Source organism: Bos javanicus, chromosome 9 (genome assembly GCF_032452875.1).
Source record: "Bos javanicus breed banteng chromosome 9, ARS-OSU_banteng_1.0, whole genome shotgun sequence".
Taxonomy (NCBI): Eukaryota; Metazoa; Chordata; class Mammalia; order Artiodactyla; family Bovidae; genus Bos; species Bos javanicus.
In genome coordinates, this window is record NC_083876.1 from 65,924,211 (window position 1) to 65,941,401 (window position 17,191).

Consider the following 17,191-nt stretch of genomic DNA (forward strand, 5'->3'; position numbering starts at 1 on the left):
CATTACATAGATTAGTGAAAACCTTCCCCATTTCCTAATAAATTATTTTTCATTAAAATAACAACAAAATTTTCAAATAATGTCCTTGCCATTTAAAAATATTTCATGTGAAAAATTTTGTTTCATTTAAGTAAATTTCATCTTATGGCTTTTGCTAAAATCTGCTTTAAAAAGGTAAAATGGTTTCAAATATTTATTAGAAGTAGAACAAAGTAGATGCCCCAACTAAAGTGCAATTTAAAAAAATTCGGACCTTAAATATTGCATCAAAGATAGACGTTTTTAAAAATGATTTTTTAGAATTTTTAACACCTTACTTGAAATTACCTTTTCTCCCATTCTCAGTGCTTACTCTCCAGTTATTTAGCAGGGCCTAAAAAATTTGCTGGTATCATAGTATACAAAAGTATAAACTACTACACATAAAGCCAAAGCTTTTTCATTTTCTTTAGAAAATGTTTTTCAATGTTAAATAATTGATGAATAATTTGTACTTATTCAAAGGAATTTGGTAATTAATAACCCTAAACAAATTATACATTTCACAGTATTTGAAAACATAGAAGCCAATAAGAAACACAATTTTTACTTAATTTATTGCTTAGTCACTTCTTTATACTTATAAAATGAAGGAAGCATATGAATAATCTCTATATGAGTATATGTGAAAACATATGCTAGCTTTCCATTTTTTTTCATCTTTATATTGCATAGTCAAGCTTGACATTTAACAAATAAGTTGAATTTTTAAAGTATGAATATTCTACAATAGATGTGAACAGTGTGTACCATTGTATAAAAATGCCCTCATTTTGGGACATTTCCACTTAAGTTAAACACAAAAATCTTCCTGGCAGTTATTTTCCTCTATAGCTTTTGAAAATAAAACAACTGATATTACTCTTACCTGAGTTTCTTTTGCTTGTTTCTATTTTAGGACTTTTTCCTAAAATAAGTTCTGCTTGAGCTAAGTTTTAGGAAAAAAATGTGTTCCATTCAAGTACAAACACAAAAATGCCACACACTTTAAAAATTCTTTTATATTTTCAAATATTTTGATTTTATTTTTTAAAATATAATGTTTAATTACACTAAAAGGGGAACTCATTGATCTGTAGTGTATGGCCTAGAACCAATCTAAGAGTCAAGATATATAGTAGCTGAAGTGTTAAGCCTTAGATAAAATATGATTCCAAGGTTTTTATAGGAAAACATTTAACATCATTTCAAATAATATTGTGCTTTAATAAATGTAAATTTTGTGTATTACCGACACTGACACAAATAGACCAAATTTATATTTGTTTAATTAATCCTATGATCAATTTCAAATATTGGGATATAATAAGTTTTACTGAATTGTAAAGCTTAGATATTGAAAGTGTTCAACTTTCACTGTCTGCAAACTTAGGTCTTTGTGAATCAAGAGCAGTTTTAAACCTATGAAGCTCAACAGAATATGTTGTAAATATTTAGAAAATTCTACTTTAGAAATGTAATGTTCATCTTTAATGCATTATTATGAATATAAGCTCATGTAGAGAAATACTGGTGCTCTGTTTTCATTTAACAGAAATTATTTCCTAAATATGACAGGACATATTTCATTAGCCTTTACACAATTTTATTTCTTTTGAGTCTGTATGAACCAATATCAATATTGTGAACTCATATTAAAAAGTGAAAAAAAATTTTCTTTTGCCCTAATATTTAAAATTTATGAAATATGAATAAACACAAGTTGAATACAATGCTATAATTTTCAAATTTTCCCTGATTTTACTATCATATCCCTAGCTGATTAAATTAAACCTTAAAAAAGTTAAAGTCAATTAGCCATAAAAGAATTATGTAAGTATTAAAATAGGCACAATTTTTTGTCATATGAACTCATACATGTGTCAAATTAATAAAAGTCATGTTCATATAGTTCATAATTCACTGTGTATCATTATTCAATGCATTTAACCAATTCAAGTTAATTTTTAACATCATACTTATTGAAATTGTAATCAGTAGTAGAATATGCATGCCTGTGCATACTAAATCACTTCAGTCATGTCTGACTCTTTGTGATCCCATGAACAGTAGCCCTCTAGGCTCCTCTGACCATGGGATTCTCCAGGTAAGAATACTGGAGTGAGATGCCCTGGAAGGGTATCTTTCCAACCCAGGGATCAAACCCACATCTCTTGTCTCCCCACAGATAGCCAGGTTCTTTACCACTGAGCCACCAAGAAAGCCCTAAAAGACAAAACAAATGTGTATCCAATACAAGCTATTTCTTGTGTTTGTCTGTTACCCAATTGTATAGTCAAACAGTAAATAGTTATAAAATTTCTAAAAATGTTGATGATTTTATAAAAATAGGATTCACTACAGAATATCATAAATTCTTCATGTAGGAAGAGCAAGAATAAACTTTACAAGTTTTATCTCTGGGGCAAATAGGCAAATAGGTGACTTGAAAATGGAAATCATAATAATAATTTCAGCAGCTAACACCAAGGATTAAATGTACTTATAAATATAAAAAATTTAATAAGATTATATATATATGCATACAGGTACTAAATTTGTGTATAGATGAGAATAAAATATTATTTAATTATATGTGTTGTATTAGATATAGTCACATATATTTATGTATAGACATACATATGCAAAATACATTTATACACTCATTACATATGCTTACACACCCAAATCTATATACAAAGATACCCAACCCATAATAATCCTTCAGTATATAGAGCTATCATAGTCAATAATCTATCATAAATTATGTGCTAATAGCAAATGTTATATCTGACACTTTCATTCTAATGCTTTATGTTCATTTATTTTGATTGACAAACCAGCCCACTTTCTCCTATTTCTCCTTCAACAGAGACTTTTTTCCCTTTATTCTTTGTCAGCTTGACCAACTCCTCCTCTATCCACACTTTCCACGTTGTTCTTTGAGATCCACATATTTCTGACCTGACGCATGCACTACAGGGCAATCCTGAAATAATAAGGCTTCTTTCACCCACTTACAATTCTGATATATTAAATCTTGTAAGCCTACTACTCTTTTTACTTCAGAATACATCTTTGGTGGGCTAACGTTCATCTGCATCTGAATGTCCTACAGGAGCTCTTGTTCATTGGAATGTAACTGAATCATGCCTCCATCTCCAAAACAACTGCTGCTCTTGTGGCAAATCTTTCAAGTAATATTTTTACCACCTACCATGTTTCCTTAGTCCAGAAACCTCTGATCTGTCATCAACTCCTCCCTCTTGCTCACAGCTCATAAACTGTGAAGTTCAGAATGTTTGACCCAAAAAGACCACAGATCCTGTCTTTTCTATCTGTAGCTACTATTAGCTCCTTGCAGTTTGTCTCATATTTATCTAGTAAACCTCTACTGCAATAGATGTCTAATCTACTCATCTGAGGGTTGTTGTTTTTTTTTTTGCCTTAAAATCTCAGAAATTCTTTAGCTTTTTCTATAATTTTCAAATTTACGATCAACATGATTTACTTTTATAATCAGATATGAAAATAATATCCTTTTATAAGTTACTACTGATTATAGCATAAATTCAATATCCTTATTATAGCTCAGAAGCCATTTAAGATATGACCACAAATAACCTGATCACCTATTATTCTCTGAGCTGTTCTTGGATCATATTTTGAATTTTCAAACTTGTATAATGATCTAAAAATTTTTTTCTCATTCTGAAATTTTCTTATTTGCTTGCTCATTTTCTATATAGGCTGCAGAAAAATATCATCACCTCTTGGTAAGCTTTTTGTGTGGTAAATTCTCAGTGTTCTCAAAACAGTTCATTAAAATACATTTCACAATATAGCACATGTATTGATTTTTTTTTAATCCATCTTCTTTTACTGGCCTAAAGAGTCCTTAAGGACAAGAATCATACTCTATTCATTTTGTAGAAAGAAGGATAGAGAGAAGAAATGCAGGGAGGCAGATACAATTTAAGGACTAATTTCCATAATTTTAACATATTTTGGCAGGAAAAAGAAATATGATACTTAATATATTCAAAACACAATATTTAAAAATCTTATCTCCTCTAAATCTTACTTTCCCCAAGAGGGAAAACATTTTCATGGTATTTAAAAATTGCTATAAAAAACACTTTTGAACATTATATTTATGGGCTTATTTAAGCAAAACTATGCTCTCCCTTCTGCAAATGTATGTGTGCTTTCATCAATATTCATTTTGGTAAACAGAAGAAATGGCTAATAGAATCTATATTCAAAGTGATGAGGAAAGTCCTTGCATTGTTTTAGTTGCTTTTGCTAATTTAGATCGGTACCTCCAAGTTCCCAATTCTAAAAGTAAAACTCTTATAATATTCAAAAGGACTGCATATGGTTCTGCACTATTTCCCCTCTGATATTATTTCTGTTCACTCTCCTCCTCCTTCTGGCCTTAGTGGTTTCTCACTTTTTCTGAAATACACCAGCATACTCTTACCGTAGTACTTGGCTAAAGATATTCTCGCAACTTGGAAAGCCATTCACCAGATATCGGTTTGGTTAACTCCCTCACCTCTCTCAGCCAGAGAGAGCTGCTTGTACCTGAGTCATTCCCAGCATGTTTCATAGCTGTGTAGATAGTTGATTAATTCTTAAGTTACTTGGAATTAAGGCTTTAGAAAATTCTAGCTAGTGCAAATGGATCTTAGACCTAGAGATAAGAGGTAAAACTTTTGTATAAAAAAATAAAACTGTGCAGTAGACGGTTAACTATTACTTAGGGTGCTCAAACCCTGCACATATCAAAGAAAGGACTACCCCTTAACTGGTTCTGGAGAGAAAACATCTGAGCCCTTGGAATATCCTGTCAGATAAGAGTGCTTTTGTATGTCTGGGATCTTGGGCCACACCAGGTAATTTATGCTAACAATGTAATTTATGGTGAATGCCTTTTAGGGTTTATTTGGGGTCCTGGACCATACCACACCACTTGATCTCTAGAGGGTCTGGAGACCCAGGATTTGAGGTCAGTCACACAAATCCTTAATGCCTGTGTAATTGCCCCAATAAAAACCTTGGATACAAAGGCACAGATGAGCTTCCCTAATTGGAAATAATTTGTCCTTATTGTGACAATCATTGCTAGGAGAATTAAACATCATGTATCTTCACTGGGAGAGGATAACTGGCAATTTGTTTTCTCATAGACCCTGTTGTATATATGCCTTTTTCTTTACTGGCTTTAATTTTTCTTTGTTCCAGGTGGTAAACCGTAACTCAGTTTAACAGCTTCTCTGAGTTCTGTATTTCTAGAAAATCAGCAAGACCAGGAGTGATCTGGTGGACCCCCAACGCAAAATAGGAGGAAATTCTTGTAACTTTGGGTTAGGTAACATGATAAAAAAATGTATGACACATCTTGACTATAAATTTAAAATCTTTTTGTTTCAAAAGATAATATTATGGAAATGAACACAAGCCATAGAACAGAAGAAAATATTTTCAATTATATATCTGAAAATATTTGCAAATCAAATATCCAAAATACAGAGATAAGTCTTACAGCTCAATAACAAGAGGACAAAGGCCAAAAAAATTGAAGAGATGTTATTTCAAAAAAAGGCAAATAAATTGCTACTAAGCACAGGCAAAAATGTTCAACATCACTTGTCATTAAGGAAATGAAATTAAAACTACAGTGAGATACCACTGATTATAAAACAAAAGATACACAAGTTTTAGCAAGAATTTGTAGAAACTGGAATCCAAATTCATTGTAAATGGGAAATTAAAATGGTACATTATTTCATATTATCTCCAAAAGGGAGATGATACAAATGGCCTTTGGTGTTGAATAAACAAAATGTGGTATATCCATACACACAAAAATATTTAGCAACAAAAAACACACCAGAATAGTAATATATGCTACAACATAGATGAACCTTGAAAACATTAAGCTAAGTAAAAGGTTAGATTCAAAACAGTACATACTGTATGATTATTTCATATGAAATGTATAGGAAAGGCAAATTTATAGACAGAAAGGAGAGCAGTGGTTGCTTGGGGCTGGAAATGTAAGCAATAATGATTGACAAATAGCTCAAGGGACTTCTTTGGGGTGATGGAAATGGTTTAACATTGGTGGTGGTTGCACAACTCTATAAATTTACTAAAAATCATTGAATTGTATACCTGTAAGGGATGAGTTTTATGGTTTAGAAAATTAATACCTCATTTAAACTGTAAGAAAAATCTAATGGGAAAAGATAGAAAAATAAACAATAAATAACCTACATGATATATAAGAAGATAGTGTTTTGATTCCAAAACAATGAAGAATTTAATAGTGACTACAGGAAATATAAGGAAGAGGGAACAAAAATTTTGCTGTAATAAATAGGGTGGTCAGATGAGCCTCACAAGTTGACATCTAGTTGAAGAGTTTGCCAACTCAAGGAAAAAGTGGGAGCAAAGTTTTAAGGCAGGAGCATATCCCAAGTTTGAGGAACAATAAGGAGGTCAATGGGGTTAGAAGGAAAAGATTTGTTAACAATAAAGTCAGATCAATAGTGAGAGTAAAAAGAGAAAAATAAAAGCCTATTACCCATTGGAAGGTCCTTATTTTGAAAAAAATTGGAAATCCATTGGAGATATTTTAACAGAGAAGCAGCATAATCTGACATACCACTTACAAGCATGACTCTGGATGCTATGAGACTAAACTTCAAGAGTGAAAGAGAAGTAGGGAGACAACTTAGGTGGCTATTTTGATAATCCTGGCAATATGTTATGATGATTTGAACCCACCAAGGGGGTAGATAGAGGTCACAGTGAGTGGCGATATTCTGGATAAAGCATGGTGGAGAAATTGGCATAAATTTTTCTCCTTTTAAAAGTTAATTCATACTTTTGTAAAAATTAGAAGTTAATACATCAAAATGTTAATCATATTTCTTTATATTTGATGAAATTATTGAATATTTATGCTTCTATATTTTCCAATTTTCTAGCCATGTGCACATATTATTTCTATAGAGAAAAACCATTTTTTCAACATCCAGTTAATTGAGCAAGATCATAATACAAACAAACTTTGTTTTTGCCAAAATTTTAAGTCAACATCAAACTGGCTACATATATGAAGTAATCAGTGATAAATGGTAATATTAGCAATATGCTGAATAGTCAAGCAACAAATATTTCCTGAATACAGAGTGGTGAACTCACTTTTCCATAAATATGTGGTAACATTATTATCAACTAACTTTCCTGGGATTGTGTAACTCTCTCCAAAGTTTGTCTAATATCTAGTTGTTTTTTTTTTTAGTTGGTAATAAATGCAGTTCTAGTTTAATGAATATAACTTGTATCAGTAAGGAAAGTATTATGTTGAAATAGGGCTTCCCAGGTGGCTCAGTGGTAAAGAATCCATCTGCCAATTCAGGAGACACCGGAAATGTGAGTTTGATACCTGAGTAAGGAAGATCCCTTGGAGGAGGAAATGGCAACCCGCTCCAGTATTCTTGCAAAGAAAATCCCATGGACAGAGGAGATTGGTGGGCTACAGGCCGTAGGGTCACAAAGATTTGGACATGAATGAGCATGCTCGTGTGTGCACATGCATGTGAGCACATGTACACACACACACACATATGCTGAGACAACAAACAACTTCAAATTCTCAGAGATTTAAATAATAAACGTATATTTTTCATTTCACTATGTGTCCAATTCAAATGAGTGAGGGCAGGGTCTCTAATAATCATAGTTACTTAGAGATCCAGACTGTTGAAGGCTTCGTTTTGACATGATTCACCGGGATAAAATATGTTAAATTATGAACTGGTTCTTAAAGCATCTGTTCAAAATGATGCACCTTACTTCTGCTCTCATTACATTGGCTAATGCAAGTCCCATGTCCTATGGTCACAAAAGAGTCAGGAAGTCCAATTCTATGATGTACTCAAAATTCAAAGAGAAAAATCTATGATAATTATTATTATGAGAAGGGAGATAAAAGAAGAAATAGTAGAGCTTCAATTTGTATTAATTTTTATATAAAAATAAAGTTAAACTATACTAATATTTACTCTAAAGATTTTCTAAAATTTAATTTTAAACTCTATTAGTATTTAATTATAAAAAATTTAATTTATTCCTATACCAGATGGTCACATGACATGTATAGTTCACAATATATTGAGACAGTTTCAGAATTCCAGAAATATCAATTAAAACAATTGTCTTCATTCACTTATTTTCTTGCAATACTTCCATATAATAGATTTTATACAGATCAAGTTAAGAATTATTATAATCCATTTTCTACTCTCCACAAAATAGACAATAACTTTGTAAGATGCCTACAAAGACATTTCAGAATTGAAAATTGTAGAACCTATCAAGAAGAGAATGACAGAGTGACACTTCTATTCCTAGTACGAACTTGTCATCAGCTACGTACAATTGGTGAAACTGCCAAAATCAGATTTATGAAGAAAATTATTTCACATATGGATTGATGGCCACCAACATTAAGATAAATCTTCCTTAAATGTATATTTTATATGGTGTGTACATGATGTATACTGGACCTTTACAAGGTATCTTTAAGGGCTATTATTTAAAACAAGTACTTAAATAAATACATTACAGCTATGTCTTTGAATCACCCTATCACATGGTATTGAATCAACATTTTTTCAAATACTGAAGTATTCAATAATGGAAATATTTAATACTTTCAATAATGTTCAATAATAGTTAATATAACAATTTAACTTTTATGAGAGAAAAAGGGTTTATTATTAATAAAAATTAAATTATTAAATTATTAATAAAAAATTTAAATTGTTTAAAACATTATTAATTTCATCTTTATCCTCTTACAATTTTTATTTCTGTGTATGCTTTAGAATTACCATAAATAACAATAAAGAAATTGAATTTTAACGTATGTGCTCATTTTTTTTTGTTTTTGGCCTACAAGGTTTTTGATTGAATAAAGTCCTGATCAGTTAGCTCATGGATGGGGCATTCCAGTCATTATTTCAATGTGTGGTCAAAATTTATTTTTTTCAATTGTCTACTTGAAATTTCCATTTGGGTGAATAACAGATTTAACATGTCCAAAACAGCTTTTGCATTCTCCATCAAACCTCTACCCTGCCAAGGTCTTCACAACTCTGTCAAAGGTGCAAACATCTATCTAATGGTTTAGGTCAAAGTCCTCCCATGCATCATTTAGTCTTCTTCTATCTCACACCCTTATCAAATCTATCAGCAAGTCCTGACATTTCTACCTCCAAAGTATGCACTAAATTGGTCATTTCTCTTCCAACTGAATCAAGGTAACATGAACTCTCTTCTGGATTATCACACAGTCCTGAAGTATCTCAACCCAGTTTTGCCCCGCAAAAGCCTGTGCAGTCCCACCTAAAATGGTGATCAAGTCCTGTCAATCTCCTGCTGCAAATTGGTCATTACCAGGTATAAAATCTAAACTCCTTGAAATGCTCTTGCCCATTCCTTGAATCTCCTTCTCATATGACTTTCCTCTCTTTTTTGTCTTATACGTTTGAGGTACAAGGATATTTTTCTCTTCTTCAAACAGACTAAACCCCTTTTGGTCTAGCCGTTCACTCTGTTTGGAACACTCACCTCCAGGATATTTTCTTGTCTGATTCCTTCTCAGCATTCAGGTCTCTGCTACTAAGCCAGCTCTTTAGAGAAAACTTCACTGATCATTTTATCTTACTGGTCCCCAGCCCCACTCTGTAGCAAATTATGTATTATATGGCTTTTAAGGCCTACAAAATTTGTGCATCCCTATGTCCTCAGCCTCATTTCCACTAAGTTTCCCCTCAGTTGCTCTGCTTTATCCTCACTCGTCTCCTTTTTGCGTCTTAATTAGATGAAGAGATCTGTTATATGGTTTACACTTGCTCTGTCCTCAGCAGAAATGTTCTTCCAGAAATATGCGAGACTCATTTCCTCAGTTTATTCTGGTCTCTGCTCAAATATCATCTCCGCAAAGCTAACTGCCCTGATTGCCCTAGCAAAAGATCATCTCCGCCCCCCTCTTGCTTTGCTCTCTACCTATTTAGTTCTTCATGGTACTTGTGTATATATCAAATCTGTCGGTTGTTTGTCATTTGTTCCAGCCACTGGAATATAAGTCCCAATATTGGGTAGAGGCTTCCCCACTCTCTTCCATGATTCTAGCCTTTTGAACAATGCCTAATAATGTGTTATTGTATTTTATATAAGCTAGTCCATGCTGAGACTCACTTGATGTTTCACATTTCATGTCATAAAGGAAGCCTGAATCAATTTCAAAGAAACAGTAATATAATACAATATAGACTACTGTTCTCTAACAACATACAATAAAACTAGTAATTAAAGCAAAGAACAGCTAAAGACAATTTTATATTATCAGAAAATAAATAGCCATTTTATTTAAAAGGAAAAACATGTACTCAGAACTGAGTAAAAGTGAAAATATTACAAGGCAAAATGTATGGGAAAGAAAGAAGTATCTAGAGAAAAATATAGGTTTAAGCATACATACCAAGAAGCAAGAAATGTTTTTAAAATGACTGTGATTTATACCAGGAAGCCAGAAAAGGAGCAAGAGAGCAAAGGACATGAGAAAATAATAGAGTCAGAAATCAAGGAGAGAAGCAAAGCAACAGAGGATTTTACCAAACCAAATTCTGAATTCCCACCCCAAAATTTCACATCCAGTTATTCTTATAAGAGAATTCTACCAAATTAAAGAGTTTAAGGCCCATTTCTCTCTTTTCAAATAAATTTCTCTCAAGAAAAAGAAAACAACAAAATCTATGTAGTTAATTTTAGAAAGCTAGTGTTATCTTGAATCTAAAATTATAAATGAGTCTATTAGCTCATTTCAGTTGTGATCAAACACAAAAATCTTTAAATATATCAAACTCCTACTTTGTATTTCAAATGTTAGTAAATATTATTATAAATACTATATTAAAAGATTCTTCAATTTGGAAAATCTTTTAAAGGTAATTTCATTAGCAGACCAAAGAAACCAAACCACCTAGAAAGCAAGAAATAGACAGGAACTTCCTTAATTTAGTGATGACTAAATACTTTGGCCATCTCATGCGAAGAGTTGACTCATTGGAAAAGACCCTGATGCTGGGAGGGATTGGGGGCAGGAGGAGAAGGGGACGACAGAGGATGAGATGGCTGGATGGCATCACTGACTCGATGGACGTGAGTCTGAGTGAACTCCGGGAGTTGGTGATGGACAGGGAGGCCTGGCGTGCTGCGATTCATGGGGTTGCAGAGTTGGACACGACTGAGAGACTGAACTGAACTGAACTGAAACACCAGTTCTAGAATATTGTACTTAATGAAGGAATTTTAAACACATTTTCTTTATAATTCAGAATTCTCATTTTTTAACACAGTACTGGAGGCTCTGGACCATACTATCAAGATAAGGAAAAATGAACAGTTGCAAAACATATTAGGGAAGAGACACAACCCGATGTTTTCTAATGATATCAATATTTAGGAAAATCAGAGAAATAAAAAATAAATTGTTAGAATTAATAAATTCATCAGTATCATAGTAATATGTACTTACATTTCCACTTCAGTAGTAATCGGTGAGAACAGAGGAAATATGATATCAGTCAATATAGCAATATAACACGTGCATGTGTCTGCATTCTAGGAACTAGCTTTAGAATACACAGGATCTCTATGGAGACTTTTTTTTTAATTCTGATACATGATCAGAAAGACGAATTTTTGGTTTCTTTGTTTTTTAATGAGAGATAACCTATGCTAATGGATGGAAAGACCTTACTATTTAAAAACTGAAGTCATAATCAAAAAACATATCTACATTAGAAATCCCAGCTCAGAATGGCTTTTTTGAAATTTTACTAAATATTTAAATAAGAAATTACATCTAATTTATATAATATCTTTAGAAGAAGAAAAAAAGACTCTACCCAAGAAATTCTATAAGCTCAACATAACTCAATACAAAAACCTGGGTAGGATGTCATACAAGATTAAAATTATAAGCCAATTTCATACCCTAAAAGAAATACAAAAGTTCTTTAAAACTAATAAACTGAATTCAATGATATATAACCAAACTTATCTTATTCCACAAATAAATGACTTAAGATTTTTTAAAAAATCAATGTAAAAAAATCATATTATCATCACAGAAGTTATTTAAAAGTTTGATAAGTAAACATACCTTTATGACTTAAAAAACTAGTAGAAAACTAGAAACTTCTTTAAATTAAAGCAAACATTATATTTAATGATAAATTATTAAAACTTTCTCTCTATGGTTGTGAGGTGAGTGAAACGATTAAATAATGAGTAAATCATTACTCTTATTTGATATTATACTATTGATAGAAACACTAGCTAATACTTAACTGAAGGAAAATAGAGTATAATCATTGGAAAGAATAAGAACCTATCAACATTTACAGAAAATGTAAATATGTATATAACAAATATAAAATAATCTAAAGATATATTCTTAGAATTCAAACACACAAAGAAAAAATGAAAACTTCAAAAGATACCACTTATAATGGAATTTTAAAAATCAATCAGGCAACTAAGAATAAATCTGAAATAGAAGTGTAAGAACTTCACAAATAAAAATTATTAAATGTTATCGACAGAAGTAAAAAGATATCTATTCATATAACTAGACAGATAAACTAGGTTAATGGTTCAGAAGAAGACTTCATTTAAAAATCATGTCAATTCTCTATAAACCAATGAACTGCTAATAAAAAAATTGGGAGAACTAGTTTCACAATACTAGTTCTCAAATTTGGCTTCATTTTTAATCATCAGGGAGATTTTTAAAAAACTGATGCCTTATCACTTACAAATTAAATCCTAGTCTTTTCTGGAGAGAACCAGATTCTGAAACTTGTTAAGAAAGTAAATTTTAAAAGTTCCCATCACGAGAAAAGAAAAACTGTAATTATGTGTGGTAATAAATGTTAACTAGATTTATAGTGGTGATCATTTTGCTATATGTACAAATAATGAATCATAATTTTGTACACTTGAAAATATATGATATTATATCTAAATTAGTCTCAATTATCTTAAAAAGACTGATATCAAGTGTTATCAAGAATATGGATTAATTAGAACTCTCATGTTGTGCTGGTAGGAAGGTAAAGTAGTATAACTACTTAAGAAACTTGTTTTCTGTTACCTACCCAAACTAAACATATGCATCCTGTGAGATGTGGCAATTCCACTCCTTTATATACACAATTGAATATTATACATGTGTGAACACACATAAATAAGAATGTTTATGACAACGTCAACAGACACCTTCAAACTGGAAATAATTCAAATACATATTAGTAGTGGAATGGATAAATAAATTGCAATATATTCATCTACTGGAATATTACACACACTGGAATGAATAGCCTATATAGAACAGTATAGATTAATTTTATAAAGATAATGTTGAACATATATGCCAAACATAAAAGGATACTATTATAATGTTTCATTAATATAAAGTTCATAAGTGGGCAAAAGTCTGATAAGGGTTACTTCTTGGGAAAATAGTAGATAATGATTGAGAAAGAGCACAAGATGTAACTTCCAAAATACTTGCAATTTTCTATTTCTTGACCATGATGGTGGTTACACGAATATACTTAATTTGTGAAAATTCATCAAGATGTATGCTTTTTTCTCTTAAGTGAAGTATAACATAATAGTAAAGTATTAAAGGATGAAGATAGTCTGAACACATGGACACAGTCTGTTCTTTTGCAAGATTTAAAGCAAAAATTTCAATTCTTCCCAAGTTAATCTATAAAATCAACATTAATACAAATTCCAGTTGGATTTTTAAAGTAATCAATTGATTTATTTAAAGACATGTTTGAAAGGTCTGTGAATAGCTACAAAAGGAGCAAAGAGATTGGTTTATATGTGAACTATGCTTATACCAAAGCCATAGTTACAAAAACAATGCTTGAACACAATTGAGAAAACACAGACTAATGAACAGAAGAGATATTTAAGAGACAAACCAACCCAGTTATGAGCATATAACTTAAAGACAACAACACAAATCAGAGGGAAAATGATAGCTAGCTTAGTAAATGGTGCTAGAAAATTGCTGTTACTATATGGAAAAAAAATAAAATTGGATTCCTCTGCACTTCATGGCATAGTTAAAATTTAAATATGAAATATAAAGCTGCAAAGTTGATTTAAAATAGCATAAGAAAATATCTTTGTAAATGAAACATGAGGAAGAACTTCCTAATGTGAAATCTTAAAAGCACAAACCATGAGACCAAAAAAATGACTTGGGGACAGCTTAGGGACAAAGATAGATTTCACAGTATTATATATATGGAAAAATACGGTCTGCTTCAAAATAATCAATTTACAAATGAATTAAACAAAATGGTCTATACTAAAACTGATGGCTGCCTACACCAATTCATTGCCTGTGCATGCGTGCTCAGTCGTTCAGTCATATCCGACTCTTTGTGACTCCATGGACTGTAGTCCACCAGGTTTCTCTGTCCATGGGTAAGCATACTGGAGGGGGCTGCCATTTCTATTCCAGGGGATCTTCCTGACTCAGGCATCAAACCCGTGTCTGCCGCATCTCCTACACTGCAGGTGGATTCTTTACTACTGTGCCACCTGGGAAGCCCACATTCACTCATTCTATTCTGTTATAAATCATACAGCCTTAGTAAAAGTCACTCTGTACTACCTCAAGAGGTTAAGTTAATCTCTCCTATAAAGTGATTTTGTTTTATTTATTTAGTTTTGGCTGCGCTGGGTCTTCATTGCTGCCTGCGGGATTTCTCTAGTTACGGTGAGTGGGTGCTACTCTCTAGAAGCGGAGCAAGAGCTTCTCACTGTGGTGGCTTCTCGTTGTGGAGCACGGGCTCTTGAGCACTCTGGCGTCAGTAGCTGCAGCTCCCAGGCTCTCGAGCACAGACTCACAGGTGTGCACGTGTGTGTTTGTGTGTGTGTGAACTGGGTCTGACATTCATCAATAGTTTTTTATTTCATAATATCTAAAAAATTATTTTGTCTATAAATGGGGAAGATTTGCCCACCAACAGTTTTTTATCTTCCCGGTACTTTTTCTGGACTTAATTGTACTACTGGCTCAATTCTACCACCCTTGGAACCAGAAATATATATTTCCCCAGAAAATGACTCTGTCTTACGTATATTCAAACCACTGCTTAAAAAAATTGAGGGTACGTATTGTATATGTTGTAAGTCTTAATGCTTTTTCTGAAGTAATACAGTTACACCAAAGCACACTAACTTATTCAACAGTCTTAGTTGAGCTCTGATTTTAGAACTCTGACATAGGTTCTATAAAAATTATCCTGTATTTAGTAAATGTGAACTTCTATACCTTTAAATATGAATGCCATTATTAAAGAAATTAGAAGTTAGACCACTACAGAAAGAGGGAGAGAAGCATTGATATAAGTAACATTTAGAAGTGGTTAAGATTTTGGTGAAATTTTCTTCCTAAATGCTGTGCTTTTAATAGTTCCAAAAATCTGTATTTTATGTTCTAGAAACATAGAAACAGATAACTTTTCACTTGAATTACAACCAATTTCAAAGGAAAGACAGGAATAATTCATGTTGAACTATTTAAAGCCCTACAAAAAGTTCAAGAAGCTTCACTCAATTCCTAGCCCCTATCCACACCAGAGTCTTATCCAGTTTCTCCCTTCTTCAACACTATTAAGTCTCGACAATTTCTCAATTACTTTCTCTGATAATGACCTTTCCTTTACGAGAACTCATATATTCTCTGTTTAAAAATTTGCACTAAAATTCCTAACAGTATATTCTTTATGAGCATCTTCTAGCCAATCAAGAGATAGGAAGGTGCTTACCTTCAAAATAGAAGCCTGACTGGATTTCTAGGACCCTGGGGAGGGTCCTGAGGTCAAGGGAGTGGATGAATTCTTCCAGGGACAATGCCATTGCTTTGGTTTGGATCTTGTGCAGACCTGGTACTTACAGAAGCTTTTGGCTTCTGAATGTCACTTGTCTGCAGCTACAGTCCCAGCTCATCATTCCTTTATCAGAGTGTCACACCGGAGCCTGCTTGGGGTGGAGTAACTCTATGTGGGGAGGGGAGTGAGAAGGGAGGAAAGAGGCAGGCAGGGGACAAAGGGTGTTACAGCTCTTTTTAGTTCTCATTGTGGCTTCATTTCCTTCTAACACTGAAGTAGAACAGGATGGAGGTGTGGTGAGAATGTCTGAACAGACACTGCCAAAAAAATGAGAACTGGCAAGTAGCTGTGTTCATCTGCTGCTGGTCCAGGTGTGCATCTTCAGCACGGGCCAGGCTGTCTGAGGTCAGAGTTGTTTGTGGCTTGTCAACCAGGAAAGAACAGAAATTCAGGACTAGAGTATAATCTTAAAAAGGGCACTGTATCAATTCTTTGTCTCTTCACTTCACTTCTAAAGTTTGGCTCTGTGCCTTATTTGCATATTCTCAGGGCTTTTATACAAAATTAGGTTACAAAAGTGCTTTGTGTCAGCTCTTTTCAGAAATCTGATACTCTGGAGGGGGAGGATCAGAAACCCCTTTTTATTTTTCCACATTAAAAATTTTGCTGAATATTAAAGGAGAGTGGGGGAAGGGGTACACTATGCAAAGTGATACAGTAAATCAATATGAATTTTCTAGTCACCACACTATAGTGAAAGTATCTAAATCTGTTGTTAGAAAATCTGAATTTCCTGGGGTTAGCTCTGCCTTTGACTTACCAGTGACATCAGCCTTATGTTCTCTGTCCCTGATTTGTCTCATTTATTTAATAGAGAAAAAGTTAGAGCCTAATAAATTGTACAGATTTCTTACAAGGCCAAAATTCTACACCTCTGATCGTGGGGTCCAAATTTGAAATGGTGAGGGTTGGGAATGACCAAAGTCAAAGGAAGCAAAAGAAGCCTCATTAAAAACAAATCTCTAAAAATTCTTCTTCCTTCCTAGCCTTTGCATTTGAGTGAGACAATATTTTAGAGCTAGAGTATACAATTCAAGGTGACATTTTCCAAGTCTCTATAAAGGTGACTAAAAGAAGACTGGTTGATACAAACACAGCAAAAGAAA

The 17,191-nt window shown here is 32.7% G+C and overlaps 1 protein-coding gene across 1 annotated transcript in view; it reads right to left on the bottom strand.

The window, feature by feature from the left end:
• THEMIS (thymocyte selection associated) overlaps positions 1-16,209 on the bottom strand; it is a 198,144-nt gene extending 181,935 nt beyond the window's left edge. Inside the window, exon 1 of the mRNA XM_061427928.1 lies at positions 15,963-16,209. Coding sequence (XP_061283912.1) covers positions 15,963-16,053 — 91 coding nt within the window. The 5' untranslated portion in view covers positions 16,054-16,209. The remainder of the gene's footprint in view (positions 1-15,962) is intronic.
• Between the last annotated feature and the right edge of the window lie 982 nt (positions 16,210-17,191).